We start from the raw sequence: 18,145 nt of genomic DNA on the forward strand, positions 1-18,145 counted from the left end.
TTCATTGGTTACTCCATCATTACAGTTGTAGAAAAATGAAGTTTCTGTTGTTGTTATTTCTTGGATAACTCGTATGATTATCTATTCTCTAGGGCTTTGGGAATAGCTGTATATATTTACATTTTCTTAATAAATAGTCGTGCAGTTGCTACCAAGTAAAAAAAATACAAAGTATAAATAACAAGCTCAAAGGATAGAGAGATTAAGACAATTCAATTATTCAGAGTTTACAAGAATTAAATTCCATATATATTAACGAATAGCCGTATAATTGCTATCAAACAGAAAAACTACAAACAAATTGAAGGTATATAGGTAGACGGAGTTAACATATAATTACATATTTTTTAATGAATAGCCGTATAATTGCTATCAAACAGTAAAACTACAAACAAATTAAAGGTATATAGGTGGACGAAGTTAACATGAGTTAGATTCCTCTTGGGGGAGGTAACACAAAAAGACAAAATGTAAAAGTTGTGTGACAGGTCAAAAAACTTTAGAAATGAGGACAAAAGTTACAAAGTAATGAAAATGCCGTTATATTGTCAAAAATATTTCATCTTCTTCTTCTTTGTGCCTACATAGAATAAGTTTGTCGTCCGACCATCATTAATCCTGAGAAACGAACCATCAAAATGAAACTCTATGGAAACCCAACCAAAACTCAATCATCAACGACCGTCGATAATCACTTGAGTCGTTGAAAAAGCTTGGTGAAATCGCGGACCACAGTTTGAAAAATAGTTCGATCCGGCCAACGCCAATGTCCCGCCATTTTAATAATGTGCTTCCAATAATGGGAACGATAGTTGATGGAGGTAAAGAGGTAAGTTCAAAAGACATTACCTGAAAACCTCTTTCTTGTGCTATAAGATTCTAAATATCTTGCACTGGAGCTGAAGGACTGACTGTAGGGGCTGAAATTGAATTGTTCACAACGGAGTTGCCATTGCTGCTATCAGTATATATCTTATGTCGAGTAGCTTACCTACAACATGGTAAGCAACTCCATTAGAAATTCTTGCAATGGTTGAGGTAGGGCTGGCTGCTGAATGGTCTGGATAGACTATTGTAAAGCTGGGGTTGAATGTACAACTTGCTGTGAGCCTTGTATTGATTGAACAACTTGTCGAAACTACTGGTTATTACGTTGAAGAGCGAATCTGCAGACATGCTTGCTGCATATGCTTTGTTATCTGCTCCATAGTCTACATCAAACTGTTATTTGCCGAGGAGATTTCTCGGCTTAAGAGTTTGACAATAACGAAACTTACATTTCCTTCTCTTTCAGCTTCATCGGATCGAGTGGGCTGAAGAATGTTATGTGATTCCCTTGGTGAAAGAGGTGGAGACGGATCTCCAACTGGTTCACCTATTGCTATTTTTCATGTTATCTTTATCATGACTGCAAGTATTTGACACAACATGTCCCACCAAGTGTGCCAAAAATATGTTGGATATCTTCTATGTTGGACAAGAGATGTCACAATTCCGGTTGTTGGGAATAGGAGTGTTTGGGTTATGCATGATGTGTAATACCCCGAACTTCTTTTCTTTTAGAACTTAGGTAGGACCAACACGTGTTGAGTATGTATATATATATATATAATCATTAGAAATTAATAACGAGTGATTTGGGGGGTGTACGAGTGGTTTTAAAACTGAAATTTTTGACTACAGGGGTAACCGTCCGGACTGTTTTTAAAAGCCGTCCAGACAGATATAGAAGAAACTGAAACAGGTGAATTTTTAGCATAGGTGTCCGGACACCTCCTTAAATTTTTCAGCCGAGATTTGTTTAAAACACTCATTTTCGTGATTTCTTTCAAAATACCCGACCTAAACAAACCCTAAACCTCATTTTCTCTCAAATTTCCTCCCTCCCATCAATCTAAGATCATCAACCAAGGTAAGATTATCCTCTTTCAAGTTGTTTCAAGTTGAATTCATAACTTCTCTCGCTAGTTTACATATTCTTAAATTTCTCTCTTTGTTCTAATCTTTCAAGGTTTGAACCCAAACTCAAATCCATGAGTTCCTACATCATTTGAGGCCTGAAGGAAGCTTGAATCCCTTCCTTCTACTTGTTTCTACAACCTTGGTAAGTTTCTTAAACCTAAAAGCTAGTATTTAGAGATTGAGTGATTTGGGATTCTAGAGTTTTATGGGTTTTGTGGATTTGGGGAAAATCTTTAAATTAGATGAAATTAGTGTTTAATAGGTTGATTTAGACTTGTTTATGGTTGTATTGCTAGATTCTATTGTTGATTGGAGTAACAAGCTTGAGTAGGTGAAGTTCAAGAGCTTGGAAAGTTTTGGGGAAGAGAAGGTAATGGGTTCTTGATTTATTGGATTAATTTGTGTTAGATATGTGAAATTGAAGTTGTTTGTATATTGATTTGAGGATGGGTTTACCGAATAATAGGTTGGTTGAGGCCGGGAAAAGTCAAGGTTGAGTATTGATTTACATAGCTAAATTTTGGAGTGCGAGGAAGGGAAATTTCACCATTTGTTGTTCTCTTTGAATATGTCTTCCTATTGAGAACATTTATCCTTCCCCATTGTTCATTATGATGCGCTCTCACCTTAATTGTGCCTAAGGGAGAACAACCCCACTTTGTGTTTTCTTCGTGGTATGACTTGAGTTATATTGCATACCCTACTTGTTCAATCGTCCATTGAACATGAATTATTCTTGAACATGCATCATGTAGTATATATATATGTAGGTTGTATGTATACCCTATTGCATAACCATGTTAGACATGCATTGTAATTGCATAGTAGATGTCGGGTATGCACCCGTATATCTCCTAGTTGTGTTAAATGTGAAATGTGGAATGCCGTTGGGCCGTTCAGGGTTCCTATGAGTACAAGAATGCCGGTGGGCCGAGTTAGGATTCCATATCGGTTTGAAACACCATATGATGATGTCGTTGGGCTGTTCGGGGTCCCGATATGTATAGGGATGCCGGTTGGCCAAGTTAGGATCTCGTATGGTGTGATTATTTACTTGTATTTGGTGTACTTGATGTTAGCTATCATATTGTTGCATTAGTGTCTTTCTTTAATATTTCAGCTTTATGTTATTCACTTACTCTTTATTATTCCCTACTGGGCCTTTCGCTCACCCTTTTCTTTCTTCTATTCCCTCCTCGCAGGTGAGTCTAGTTCCGGTACCAGGGTCGCGAATCAGGAGGAGGGTGTGTGACATGGATGGACCCCTGGAGAGTGATAGGACTAGATAGTTCTAAACTTTGATTATGTTATTACTATTTTGGTCGTATCTATATTTTCTTAGTTGAGACATTGTGTGATATCCCCATACGATGGTGGGATGGACGGTAGGGAGGGTACTCCGTGTGATCGGGACTCCCGAACCTGGTTTGTGGACTTTGTGTCCTGACGATTTCTTATGTTGCTGGATTGCTATTTGCACTGGATGTGGATTTTATATGTTGTTGTGTGGAGAAATTATGTGTGACTGTTAGGTGGCCTGAGGCCCTGCTTAGATGTGAAATTGATTGATGATATGAACTACTAGAAGGCCTGAGGCCCTGCTTAGATTTGAGAATTGAACTGTGTTATGAATTGTTAGATGGTCGGAAGCCCTGCCTAGGTTGTGAATATATTGTGATTTTGCTACGTGATTACTCCAGGTTGGCATCCTCCGTAATATGGGGGGGGTGCTGTCGAAATTTCCGATGGTATAATGATTGAATTTATTATGGTTTGATTTAGATGGTACCAAAAGTAACGCATTCCGGGTCAGGGCGTTACATGATGTGTGTTCAGGTGTGTCAGGACTTACTGTCAGTCCAAAGGTTTTTGATTAGGGATTGTACCAAATCTGACCTCTTTACCGAACGAGTTGTGTGCAGACTAAGAACATAATACTATTGGCTTGAGGTTGCCTTTCGAAAAAAGGACTTAAAATTCGCACTATGTCAACCTAGAAAAATAGGAGATAAAAGATTATCACCGGAATGAAATGACTTCTACTGAAAGAAAATATAAAAAAAAAACACATTGTTGCAATGCATCAGAAATTTCATTGAAAGGGAATAGATCCTGGGATGTATTAGGGCGTGCTTTACAAGCTAAATAGACATTCCACTCGGATGAGTACTTTTGTACAGTTTTACCATTTAGATATGTAAATTAGTTTTGAGTCTATGGTTATTCAAACTTTTTGATTAAATGTAATAAAATCGTGGCATTATTTGTCTAAGAAGAACTAAAAGTTATCAAAGGAAGAAATTGTGACATTATTTTTACCAGCTGTTGCTTTAAGAAACTTCTCTGTATTATCAGGGCTCATGACATAGCTCCTATAATTATATTATTATTCTCTAGGGCTTTAGGAATAACCGTATTTATTTTATATTTTTTTAATGAATAGCCGTGTAGTCGCTATTTATATTTTAATAAAAAAAATTATTGTATCATATTGTGAATGTAAAAAATGTTCATATAAGCATATTTAATTATTTATAGGTGTTTTCTCAAGGGAAATGATGAGCAGGGATGACGAGGATAGCAAATACTCCCTTCGGCGTGACCAATGATCATGTAAATAATTGGTACCCTGTTAGGGCTGTGCTTACAGACTCGCCCTTTGGACAATATTTATGACACAAACCGAACATTCGACAACGGATGAGTACTCTCTTATAATTTAACCCTTTTAGATATGCAAATTAGTTTTGGATCTATGGTTATAATAAACTTTTGAATTAAATATACTACAAAAATATTAAATTTTTAAAAAAAATTAAATAGAAATCAAAGGGAGAAGGATCTAGTATTTATTGGAAATTGTTTTATTGGAATAGCCTTCATATATAGCATAAAAGGATAGATTATTCTCGGTTATTGAGTGCCCACGCAGAAGAGTTGTGGTCAATCCTTAAAATGGATACTTCTCATACCTAATTGTACAATCAACAAGCTCCACATGACCCCCAATCCTATTTGCACAAAGATTATGCACCATCTTTGAAGCAACACTAAGACATTTTTTACACTCTGACTTTTTGAGCTCCGGATTACAAGTAGCATGACCACATACAAAATTATCAATATTAGGAGAGTTGTTGCCATAATTATAATTTGGCCTATTTTGTGTATTCTCGACCAAATTTGAGATAACCAAATTTACATTCTTACCAAATTCTGATTCCTCTGAATAAGACTCCAGGTTGCATTGATCCATGGAGAGTGTTGTGTCTGGCTTTGGAGCAACAGCACATGTCACTGAACTCAACAACCCAAGCAACCCAACCGTGAGTACTACTACTACTCTTATCTTTGGAGAAAAACCCATGTCTCACCCTCTCTCTCTCTCTGTGTTTAATTGTGTTCCGATCCTTGCTTTTTTTTTTTCTTCTTCTGATAAATATTAGAGTTTGGATGCACTTCATATAATGTTGTAAGGATATTGGTTACTCCATCCTTATAATTATAAACAAATTATGGTTTTGTCGTTATTATTTCTTGGATACCTCCTATACTTATTTTATAATTCTCTAGGACCGAATAACCAAATATTATTTACATTTTTTGACAAATAGCCGTCTAAGCCAAAAATGCATAGTATAAACGACAAGATGCAAGTATGGAGAAAACAAGACGATTCAATTACTCAGAGTCTAAATGTGCTAAATTCCATATATATAATTCTTATACGGACATTCACACAAAACGATAAAATGTGAAAGTTGTATTCCAACAAAGATGAGTCAAAACAAAGTTTAGAAATAAGGACAAAAGTTATAAACTTACCAAAATATCCTTTTATTGTAGTACAAGTTTTTTTTTTTTTTTTTGAAATGACATATTAGAGTTTAGGAGTTAGAAATTAGTGTTTAGGTTTTAAACTTTAGAATTTAGGATTTACAGCTTAATTTTTACTATTTAGGGTTTAGAGTTTATGATTTATGATTTATGGTTTATGATTTTTTTTCTTTCAAAATCTATTATATTCTAACATTATGAACACCAAAATATTCAATTACACAGCTTAATATTTCTTTTTGTCTTGATTATATAAAAATCTGTTAAAAATAAGGAAAGTTGGATATTGTTGAATTAGTGGTTCATCTGAATGAGTAGGTGCAAATTCAACTGGTGTCTCTTTGAATTGGCTCCAATTCTTACCTCCAATTCCCTTCCAAAACTCATGTGAAATCATGAATTTTTTTCAAAAAATGACATAATAGAGTTTAGGAGTTAGGGTTTAGTGTTTAGGGTTTAAACTTTAGGGTTTAAGGTATAATTTTTAATTTTTGGGGTTTATAGTTTAGAATTTAGTATTCAGAATTTATTTTTTTAAAATCTACTATATTATAACATTATGAACATCAAAATACTCATTCAATCATTTTAATTCATAATTTAACATGGTTTTGATAGTGAATTAGAGCTCTCCTATCCCGTGTGTGTGACCGTCTTCTCTATGGTCGCCATCTGTGGCCAGAGTTTCTATACTCTGATTGTGATAAGCCTAATAGGCCCAAGATGCATGGGCTAGATTAAAATTTGAGGCCCAAAGGCCCAAGCTTGGCCCAAGAAGAAGACGATATTATTGACTATTTTTATTGCCTGCCACTAAAGAATTCAAGGTGAGACCTTGCGAGTTGACTCTTGTTTTAAACACACAAAATGACGCAGGCCAGACTTTGTGTGAATCGCTGATGTCGTCGTTGATTGCGGAGCCCATATATACAAACACAGACAGTCTGTGTATCAAGAGAAGAAGCAGAGGATGGAGATACCGCAATCATGGAGGGGAAGATTGTCCTTCAAGAGTGCAACGATTGTGCTGTTCATATTGAACGTGGTCACTGTTTTTTTCTTGCTTCAGGGCTCTCTCTCCTCTTACTCTGCCCGATACAGGCTCTCCTCTGACCAACCCGATTCAGGTACTTCGCTTTATGATCAAAAGGGCGATTCATGCATAAATATAAGTGGGCATTGGTTGAACTGTGATTGAGGGGTTTGTTTATAATGGGCGTTTTCAGGTTTAATTGGATTATGGGGGTTGTTTAGATTGAAGTGGTTCATTTTACTGTGTGTTTATGTTGTAGATGAAGTTGTGTTATTTTAATTTTGTTGATTTCTTCCCTAAATGCTTAATCATCGTATATGTTAATTTTCTCAACGAATTTTTTGTTTTTGATATCTTTTTCTACTGACTTATTGATTGATTTGTACCGTGATTGAGGGTTGGTTATTGTGTTTTTCTGTAGTGAGAACTTGGGTTAGATCACCTATGCAGTCTATGACTTGGGAAGGTTGTTCATGTTGGTAGGTTTACATTATGAATTTTGTTTAGGATTACCACAGCCACTGATGAGAAGGGGATCTTAATAGTTGAGGGAAAATAATTTATCCTTTAATGGTGTCATTAGTAAACTTTTTTTTTAAAACAATCTAGCTCTGAAATTATGTTCTTTTTCTTGAATCTCATGGGAAAGAAGCATGAAACCCTATGCTGTTTGCCACAGTGATAGATGGGTTTTACAAGATATATCCAAGATGAGCCCTTTGTTGCATATTCTCTACAGAATATGGGAGCTTTAGACTAAGTAGTGGAAAGAAACAAACAATGGAGTGTAAATTCATCAAAGGAAAGAGGATAGGACAGGGTTAGGAGATGCGTGAGAGGAGGCTTTTTTGGCATCTCGAGGAAGTAATATCATTGGCAATGAGGTTGAAGTGGATATATCTCACAGGAAAAAAGTTTGTCGGATGAAATGGTGAAGTCGGAAGTCGTCTAGATTTTCTTGTTCTGAATGCCCAATAAGCTTTGTTGTATGGATGCTGAGTTGTTAAGTGATAACTAATAAGAATAAAGACTTGAACTGAAGTTCCTAGGTAGTTATTCAAGTCCATATATGATACATAAGCATAACATTTCAGATATTCAGGTGCTATCTTTTTCAAATTCCAGCTACATTCAGTTAAACTAAAGATAGGATAAGAGACAGAGCTATTTGATCTAGGCCAGAAGAAGAAGAAGCATGATGATGATGATAGTCTTTGCTTGCGTTTCTTTATATAGTGGACTCCAACTCCAGCTAAATTCTCTTATGGACAAAGTCTTTGATGATGATGATAGTCTTTGCATGGGTAAATGTATGTGTTCCAAAATTTTGTTGTATGATTTTTTATTTTTCGGGGGGTGGGGGCTGAGGGGTCGGTAGGGAGTGTCCTACAATATGCAATATGACTTAGCATAACACTTCTCAAAATTTCTTTTAACTGATTGGTTTCTCCTGCGTTTCTCAAGATTTTGTGTGTTATTATGGTTTTCTTTGTATCAGTACCAACAATTACGCAACTTCTCAGCCCCTATTTATGTACCAGTTTCTTAGTTTCTATGCCTATTTCCAAGAGCAACCATGTAAAGATATTTGTCAGAGGCCAAAACTCATATCATTTTTTTTTGGATTTTCAAGCCAATGGATTCATGACATATGATTCAATTGTCATGATAGCTGCCTGTCAACAGTCATTTTCCTTGGATGTAAACATTACAAGCATAATTCTCTATCTTAATACACTCCTTGGTTGTTATTCCGCGGACATATTAGTTACACTTGATGAAACTGGAGAAAACTAGTAATGCAATGAGTGGATATATGATCATCTGGTATAATGTGGGTTCGAGTACTCTCTATGGATGGTATGATTCTTCGGTGAGGTTGTGTACATGGGTGATGGGACCCTATATAAAGATAGTGATGACGTTCGTTATGTTCTTTCGTTCTTTTTTATTTTTATTCATCACTTGATGAAGAATCAACATGCTAATTAAGTAACACTTACCAATTCTAATACAGTTCAACTCCGCTATGTCAAGGAATCTGAAGAGGTGCGGCTTGCCATGCAACCTTGGGAACTGATAAAAAGAGTGAGTTTTACCTTCAAGCTTTCTGTCGTGTATTTGATTAATTTACTCCAAAATGAGAAAATATGATACTAAAAATTTCATGAATATTAAGGTCTTTTCTTTTTTCATTTTTCTTTTATAATCCTTTTTTTTTCTCCCAATGGTTGACTTGGAATTTAACCTAGAAACTTCACAAGTTATCAAGGTTGTAATCATTTTTCTTCTCATGAAAAATGATCTTGTAGTGAAAAGACTTGTAAAAGTCGGTGATTTGGTGCATTAGTTAAATTTTCTCTGTTTATAGGTGAGGGAAATTGAGCAAGAAACATATGCTGAATCTGAAACAATACAACGAAAAGACACAAAGCAGACAACTGCCATTGATCTTTCTAAGAGGTTAAAGGATTTTCGTTCTCTAAATGATGCCTCCAGCATGAAAGGTGATTCTCTCTATCTCTATCTCTCTCCCTCTCCCTCTCATACACACACGCATTTGATTTTTGTATTCATCAATATTTGTCGAGCACAGGAGAGAGAACCCCAAATGCAAATACAATTACCTTATGGGCAGCTATAATCTCAAATAAATTGAAGCCCGCATGCATGAATCACCATTTTTTGAAAATGTTCAAATAGTCATGCAACAGGTTAACGTGTGATGCTACTGAAGTTCCACATGATAGTTTATACTTATTTAAAGGGAAGTTTCATCTGACAATGTTCTTTTATTTTTCTTGTCATGTGATTACTTAAATCTTTAATAAAGTGATGCCCGAATGCATGAGTCACCATTTTGTGAAAATGTTCATATAGTAATGTAATAGACGCACATGTGGCTCAGTTGTAGAGTTGTAGGGATGCAACTTAGAGGTCAAAGGTTCAATTTCTTGAACGGACGGGCCAATTCTGATGTCAATCATCAGAGGGATGGATGGAAGTGCTATGGAAGGGAGATTCCTGTCGGTGAGGGTGTGGACTTAACTGTACCCACAAGCCAATTCTAATGCCAATCGTTAGAGGGGGTAGCGATTTTCTATTTTCAATGGAATTTTTCCACAGCTCAATTGATAGTGCTCCATCATGGAAGTTCCATTTTTTTGGGAAGGACGATGTACTATGATACTGCCTGTCTTGTTCCTAAGCTTAGGCTTGACCTTGACACCTCACACTCGGCACAGTGGAACGTGTAACCCGCCTGCTGCGGGTATGAGTAGTGGAAAAAGCCAGATACGAATATGTTGAGTAGCTGGCGGCGAATTGTTGAGCCCTTATGCAGCGTCCCGAGAAAACTAGGTAGATCCAGGTTTAGATTGAATCAAATATTCTTTTCTTAGGATAGGCCCCTTCTGGAGAAGTAGTTCGCCCACTTCCACCAGTTTTGAGGAAGTAGTGTGGTGCTTGCCCCTTCTCCTGGCTCTCCATATATTATATAGGGGCAAGGTTTGTGTACATCGTGCCTGTTCCCAACCCCGTCCATAGTGAGAGCCTTGAGCACGGGTGGTGTTTACCTTTTTTACCTGATTCTGAAAACTTTCTTTAATGTTCGCTTTGGTAAGAAACATAGTCACCTGACATGAGTTTTTGGCTTTTACATACATTAGTATAGTGCACGGTTGCTTCATTATTTTGTAATTTGTATATTGTAGAATTGTGTCGCAAGAATTCTGGAACTTGGAAGGTTCATGTTGTCATTAGATGTGTAAAAAGGAATTTTTTCGGTCAAAGAATCTTTTTACGTTACTATTTTTTGAGTTTCTGGAACAAAATGTTTCTAATGATTTTGCTTGTACTTTCTAAGTTTTAGAAATTTACAATTGTTAATTCAACTGTGGAACATAAATCATAGTTTATACTTTAAAATCCTACAAGTGATGCTTTAAATCCCAATAAATTCTCCAATCATTTTATATGAGTGGAAATATTATTCTGAAAGCCTGCCATCAGCAGGAATTTAGAAACTAATGTTTCATAAGATAGAAAAGGCCTGTGTCTCTTGGGGTATTCCTCATGCTTCTCATATCTTTTTTATCCAGATTGAAGGGGAAATGTTTCTTTGTTTCAAGCCTTTCCAGTATTATACATGCAAATATCTACTCTTTTGCACATTATTTCATATTGGAGTTTGGTTGGGTGGAGACTTGATGATGGTTGGATTACTAACATGTTGTGTGGAATTCCTCAGCTCTTGAGGAATGGCGGAAAAGGAAGATGGAGCGAGCTAGACAGAGAGACGTGGGGAAAAATGGAACAGCCTCGTCTCAGGCTTAACAATGCTCCATCGGGCTATTATCATTGACAGCATGTGAAGTTGGTATATCATCTCGAAACAATGCATTTGTATATTCCATAAAGGATTTGGTTATCTAAATGAGCTTCTATTTGCTGGCACAGTAAGAGAACTAGAAAGCCTTGTATTATAGGTGGGGGTCTGGCTACCAATATTCATGTGGTTTTCCAGAACTGTTGTAATGTTCTGTTTAAGTAAACTGAGATGTTATACAGAAAAACCATACTTCAAATCATCATTAAGTTTGCAATACAGGGTATATTCGCAGTTTTTATAGTTCGAATGCATATGCAGTATTTTGGTATTCTTATACCGCAAGACCCTACAGAGTTGAGTCTCCGGTATGATACAAGTTTAAAAACTATGCTTTTAAAAGTTTGTGGTTTTTGGGAAAGTTTTTTGAAGGAAGGAGCAGGACCTCATCTTGAAACTTGAAAGTGGTGGGGCAATTACTATCACTAAATTACAGGGCCGACCCTACCTGCCATATCTGCTTGCAAGCTGTTGATCTATGTACCTGGAAATTTGGGCTAAGAACATATATCTATGAAAAAGGAGGGAAGGATGGGGAGACTAAAATTTGAAATTTCCAAATTCTTGGGTAGTGGGATTCAATGTTGGACTTCAAAATTTTTGAAGGAAAAAAAACACTATTTTCCCGCCAATTTTATGGAGAAAGAAGACGTCTCCATTGACACTCCCAACACACACAACCTCAGCTCCTCAAAAACAAAAGCATCCAACATACCAAATCATTATGCCAAGACATACTGATGATTGAGGATCCTCAAATCAGAGAAAATTCAACCCTAATAGCTCACCATAATTAATACACCAAGATAAAACTACAAGATTGGCAACATTCCTTGATTTATACAGTTGCTGTACATCTTTATCCTATGTTCATCATATATACAGAGACAAGATTTATAAGTACAAAAAGTGTTCATAGTAATGCATAAAAACACAGAGAACCTGCTGGAGTCTACTGCCAGTGGAATCATGCTTGCAAGGCTGCGTCCAAAATGGGCATGGAAGGCTTATACTGCCAGTTAACCCAGGTACTGCTGGCCGAGCGGATTCCAGTCAGATAGGAACTTTTCCTAGTGCATTAGATCTCAAGATACAAAAGAACAAAAAAATGGAAGAGCGGCTAACAGGTGAAGGGTAGACATCGATCCGATATGATGTTGACATTTGTAGCATCAACTCACAGGGCAAAGGACGAAGACAACAAACTTTCAGGATGAACTGCATTAAGTGCATTTTTTCACGTTTCATCTGCACAGGAAAATACAAAATGGAAACAGAATCGTTTCATATGATCTATATTGCATTCAACAGAATAATGCATTGAGAAAGCACACGTTTTAATAAGACTAATGCAAACACAGCATACACACACAATTGCCCCATAATAACCACAGATGACAGAACAAAATGCATTGAAAAGCACACTTTGTGACATAGTCAAGCACCGACTGCATCTCAAAGCACAGAACGTCACATAGAAGCTATTTCTTCTCTTTTTCCCTCTTGAATTCTCTCCTTTTTATACCTTTTCATTTGACCCTTTTTTTCCAAAGAGGATATGTAATTAGAAAGTTAGCAAATATGGCGAAACACAAAACACATTGAGATGAGTAATATTTACATACACTGCTACACACATCACAGTAAATACAACTGGAAAGAATCATCACAGTAATATTTACATGAAAATCAAACACAAAGCAGAAGGCTTCTACGGTTCTACCACTGGAAGGTTAGGGAGCAAAGCTGTATATACCATACAGCTTATTTTTGCACTTAAGCAGTAAATGCTTATATGAAAACTCAACCAGTCCCAAACTTAAGCAGCTCCAGTTGCTCAACTCCCTGAAGCTTGTTCACTCATTTGTAAGTACAGGATTTGTTATGGAAGTCTTTTGATACAAGCCAGCAAAGCAAGAACCTATTGGGCTCTAACAAAATAAAAGAGATAAACAACAGTGGGACTATTTCACTGTTACAATGAAATCAAATGTCTAAAAATAACAAACTGCCATCTTTCCAACTTTAACTGGCATGTTTCAGCTTTTATGACCAAAGAACAACCCAAAAGACATGCACATCCATTCTCCAGTGGTTGATAGGGTGGGCACAAAAATAAGAGTAGACTGATTATGTAAAGACAACTAAAAATACAGGCAGACCTAGTATAAAGATATGTATTGAATAAAGCATAAGTTATCATACTCCTGTTACAAATAACATCAGTGAATTTTTTCAAAACCAACATAGAACATCAATGAAATTTTTCTATACTTTTTCATTTTTTCGTTTTCTTGAGCAGCTAAGTACATATATAGTTATCCTTTTTCTTTTCCATTTGAAAAGATTCAAGGTAACAAAACTCTATAACGGAGTCATCAAACGCTAGCCATCTCCTCAATCAAATGGTCACTAGTCCAAAGAATTTGAGCATTCTGTCTCCATACACACGTCCTAAACCCAATTCAATACCACTTTTGTTTTTAGAGCTCCAAAAACTACCTTTTGCAATGGCTTCATCATGCAGCTCCAGTACGTGCAGCCGAATTGCTTTGCCAGCAAGAGCTTATTTAAATTGTTAAAAAAGACAGAAACAGACAGACATGTTTGATCAGAGGCCAAGAAAACCACATTTCTGACAGTATCAGTAATTGATCCTATCAAGTAATAGAAACAAAGCCAAACTCGCAGATTATAATCTACCAGCAAATATAATTTACTTACTGGTAAAATGTTCAAAAGTAACTGCTTTCATGGATTGTCACAAAACATAAATATGTGCTCCATTAGATGTATTCAAAATTTTCAGCAATTTAACAAAAAAGACTTAAGAAAACAGTTGCCAACAGAAACTGCTCTCCCATGATAAACAAATAAACAGATGACAGACATTAAACTACAGCTACAACAGGGCAGAAGAAAGGTGTACATGTATCTGATTTGAATGTGAAGATAACATCTCAAGTATAATTGCATTTGAGTGAGTTGTACAGAAGCTAGAAGTTCCTATAGAAGCTTACCCCATATGTCATGCCCTTGAAGCAATATGCTACAACAAAGACAAAAAAGACCGAAGCACCCAACACCTCTTCAAACATCTTCAGTTGCAAATAGCAAGCTTCCCGGTCCACTCATCAGCCACCCCATAATCAAGGCTAAGCTCTCTCAAAGGAGGAATATTCTCCATCGCAAAAAGCATAAGGTGAGGAAACATTACATTATTGTGATCATAAAAAACACACTGTACCATCACGTTTGGACTTGAACTATGGCTCATATAACAAGCAACATTCCTCATTCTGGACACATCCATGGCAAAATCTAAGGGCGGAATCGACGGATATGATGGACGTGCATAATCAGAGTAGATCTGGGATAAATCCCCCCATTCCGCCCAACGTTCAGAAAAACGATTAGGATAAATCAAAGAATCACCATTCATTGTGAAAATGTGGGCTTGCTCCCTTGTGAGAACAACCCCTGTGTATTCACAAATAAAAGCACCAGCTTGTATCAGGTCAAGTGACCTTACTCCCCATCCAGTCTCCCTCGACCGAAACACTTCCAATCGACTTCTCAACCCCTTTTGAGTAACACGATTCCGGCAACTTGGCGGACATGCACAACACGGCCCACATTCAAATATCACTGGCTTCCCTTTCAATAAAATCCCATTCTGATCATAGGCAAATTCACCACCATTCTTCATAGCACAAAGGCAGCTATCAGAAGATTCGATGCAACCAGAAACACAATCACACCCAGTACCATTACTTGTCTGATTAAAAGCATGTGGTGGGAATACAGTCCCCACAAGGTACTCGTAGTACAAAGGATCATGGTCATTATCAATGTCATTGAAAAGTAAAACTGCCACATTCTCCTTCTTATTTGAAATATCAAGACTAACATAACCAGAAGGCCTAGTGGCTAATAGATTAGTCCTTAGACTCTGAGCAAATTTCAAAATTGCGCTCCCCAGTTCAGGTTGTCCCTCAATTCGTAAAAGCTTATACTTGTAAACCCCAAAACCAGATTTTCCCACGTCAAACCAACAATCAAGAATCTTGTATAAGCCATCATATACATAGACCTTATGACCTATACAACCTTCATACCTGAAACCTCTAATCACTCTCACCTCAATCCCATAATGCATGCTTCTCTCCATTGCAAGATTTCCACCTTCCAACTTCTGGTGCTCACATTGCCTTGAAAGCTTGTCCTGTCCCCCGTGCCCTGTGTAGACAATAGCATCCCCAGCATCCTCATCGTCCTCATAGCCACCAGAAACGATAATGCTGGTGGCAATAGGCTCCCCATTGGAGCTTTGGCTGATAGGAACATAGTCAATACCAGCTTGAGGTTGCCCATGTAATCCAACAACACACAATTCCATCCTAAAAAAGAACATGTCTCCAATTTGAACCCCTGGAATGGACCCCACAATCCGCTTATCACGATTGAGCCATAATCCTCTCTCACGCATCAACGACGCGGCACGGAGATCGCCACGGGCTCGCCTCCCCAAGTTCTCTCCCCGGCGCCTCTCCTCTTCTACCACGGCCTGTATTCGAATGACGTCATAGACCATCCGAGTACGGCGCACCACATCTCGAAATAGCAGCTGATCTTTCATACTCATGTCGGTCACCCGCACAAGCTCACCGGACCTCGTAAACGCCTTCTTCCGTGCCGCCGGGCGAGGAACAACGATTGCATTCTCCTCACTACTTACAGGTACGATTGCGCGAGAATCGGGGTCCACAACCTCGATGTCGCCATTCAAAGCTGCACGAAATAGCTCCGAGACACGGTGGAATTCAGAGTAGAGACTGTCTTGATCAGGAATTTGAGGGGGAGGGGCATTCTGCAAATCAAGGGGGAGTTCAGGGGTAGAATCGGAAAAGAGAGCATCTTGCGTTGGTTCTTGTAGTTGTAATTGTTGTTGTGGTAGGTAGGTTGCGAAAGAAGGGTCTACAGGTTCAAGCTTGGGGACTCGGAGTGCAGTATCGGTGGCGGCGTCGGCGGCGGTGGAGGTGGAAGGAGTGGAAGAAACCGGGCAGAGGTTGAGATCTTGTAGTGGAACCACAGAACTCATTTTTTTCTAAGAGAAATTCAAAGAAGTATGTAATGTCTTGGAAGAGCTTGCAAGGGTAGTTTCATGGCAGCTCTGGTAAACTTCGGAGGAGAGAAGATGGATTTGTCTTAGTTCAAACTTCAATGTCAGAGAATGGTTAACATAATTTTTGGTAACTGAAATACGTGATGAAATTCTAACTAGAAATGGAGTATTCAAATGCTAGGGTTAGAGGAATTGCAATGGTGCATTTTCGTTGGCACATGAATGACTCTTTTGGTTTTTGTTGGGCCGCGGATCAAATGACGTCTACAATAATATTTTTTGATAATTTATTTTGAAAATGACATTTTAATACCCACTTGATAAATGTAGAACATATAAATCAAATAAAAATTATCTTTACTATATCCATATAAAGAAAAATTCTCAAGTGAGGGATCCCTCATTTTATTTAAAATGAGGGATCCATCTCACACTATTTACTATGAGTAACTGTGGCCCCCACATGTGATAGGGTCCTCGTGTGAATGGTGTTAGATGAATCCTGAACTTTAAATAAAATGTGGGATCCATCACCTGAGAAGCCCTCTCCATATAAGTATTTTTTTTTCCACATAAATAAGTAATCTAAAAATTAATAATTACATAATCCTACATTTATCATTCTTTTCCAATAGACATCAATTTTAAAAAAAATCTATATCTAAAACATCTACTCCCCATCTTCATCATTGTCATGTTTGTCTCCATCTCCACCACTGCCACTGTCCCCCTCCATCTCCACTGCCACCGCCACCATCACAGTCCACCACTGTCGCTCCTCCACAATCATCTTCTTCATTTTTTTTATTATCCTTCTTATTTTCATTAATTTTTGTCTTTATCTTGTTAGATCTGAGATGTAAAATAATATCTGAGATTGTAATATGAGATCTAAGATTGTAATTTGAGTTCAGATCTAAGATCATACAAATCTAAGTTCGTATATTACTGTTTCAATATTATTACAGATTTGAGATTGTATGTTACTGTTTGAAACAGTAACATTAAGAGAGCAAAACCTACCAGCTTCGGTCTCCCTTTCTAATGGCCATTTTGGACAAAATCTTACTGGGCATTGTGCGTCTCAGTGAGTGGAGTTTAACGACGGTAGTGATGTAGTGAACCGTAGTCGAAATCATCTGGATTTGAGACAGTTTCTTTCATGTTACTGTTTCAAACAGTAACATCATCATGTTACTGTTGCAAAAAATAATATTAGACTAATATTGACCTATATTATCGTGTTAATGTATTGGCGTTGTAATGCAGAACCATGTACTATAGATTGAGTATTTTTTAAGGTATTTGTTCTAGTAAGAAAGGTGACAATGGTTTGTTTATTATGAAACAGTAACAGGAACATGTCCAAATGATTTTGCAGAACTTGGCAGATTAATTATTTCAGATCTAACACTCATAAACTCAAGGAAATTCTAAACGAAAATTATGTACCCAACATCTACACCTAAATAAAAGTAATGAAGAATATAAATAATAGATCTAAAGTTTTTTAAACTTTACATTACGAAAAAATAGATCTAGAGAGAGGGGAAGAAGAAGAAAAAGAAGAAAGAGGAAAAGAGAGAGAAGAAGAAGAAGAAGAAGAAGAAGAAGAGAGAGAAAGAGAAGAGAGAGAAAGGGAAGAAAGAGAGACGGAGAATAAAGAATGAAAATAAAGAGAAGAAAGGGATTGGGGGTATAAAGGTAAACTATCATCTCATAAGTATTTTTATGTTCATGTATTTTTTTGTTGAACCTAAATGTCCAAAAATACACTAATGAATACCGACTTGGCATTGTC

General features: G+C 37.1%; 2 protein-coding genes across 3 annotated transcripts; one reads left to right on the forward strand and one right to left on the reverse strand.

Moving 5' to 3' along the window:
* The first annotated feature begins 6,650 nt into the window (after window positions 1–6,650).
* On the forward strand, window positions 6,651–11,460 carry LOC120014088. The gene is made up of 4 exons (XM_038866041.1): window positions 6,651–6,926; window positions 8,850–8,920; window positions 9,204–9,339; window positions 11,082–11,460. Exons 1-4 carry the CDS (start codon window positions 6,770–6,772, stop codon window positions 11,165–11,167), a joined length of 450 nt encoding a protein of 149 aa, XP_038721969.1. The 5' UTR covers window positions 6,651–6,769; the 3' UTR covers window positions 11,168–11,460.
* A 566-nt stretch (window positions 11,461–12,026) lies between these two features.
* Window positions 12,027–16,587, reverse strand: LOC120000506 (histone-lysine N-methyltransferase family member SUVH9-like). 2 transcript variants are annotated; one of them, XM_038848615.1, is made up of 3 exons: window positions 14,240–16,587; window positions 13,722–13,784; window positions 12,027–12,467 (listed from the first exon to the last, which is right to left on the reverse strand). In XM_038848615.1, the coding sequence occupies exon 1, from the start codon at window positions 16,318–16,320 to the stop codon at window positions 14,320–14,322; it is 2,001 nt and encodes a 666-aa protein (XP_038704543.1). In that variant the 5' UTR covers window positions 16,321–16,587; the 3' UTR covers window positions 12,027–12,467; window positions 13,722–13,784; window positions 14,240–14,319. The 2 variants fall into 2 exon arrangements, with proteins under 2 accessions (XP_038704543.1, XP_038704533.1); XM_038848605.1 differs by lacking the exon at window positions 13,722–13,784.
* Window positions 16,588–18,145: the final 1,558 nt, after the last annotated feature.

The sequence above is a fragment of the Tripterygium wilfordii genome, chromosome 1 (genome assembly GCF_013401445.1).
Source record: "Tripterygium wilfordii isolate XIE 37 chromosome 1, ASM1340144v1, whole genome shotgun sequence".
Classification (NCBI taxonomy): Eukaryota; Viridiplantae; Streptophyta; class Magnoliopsida; order Celastrales; family Celastraceae; genus Tripterygium; species Tripterygium wilfordii.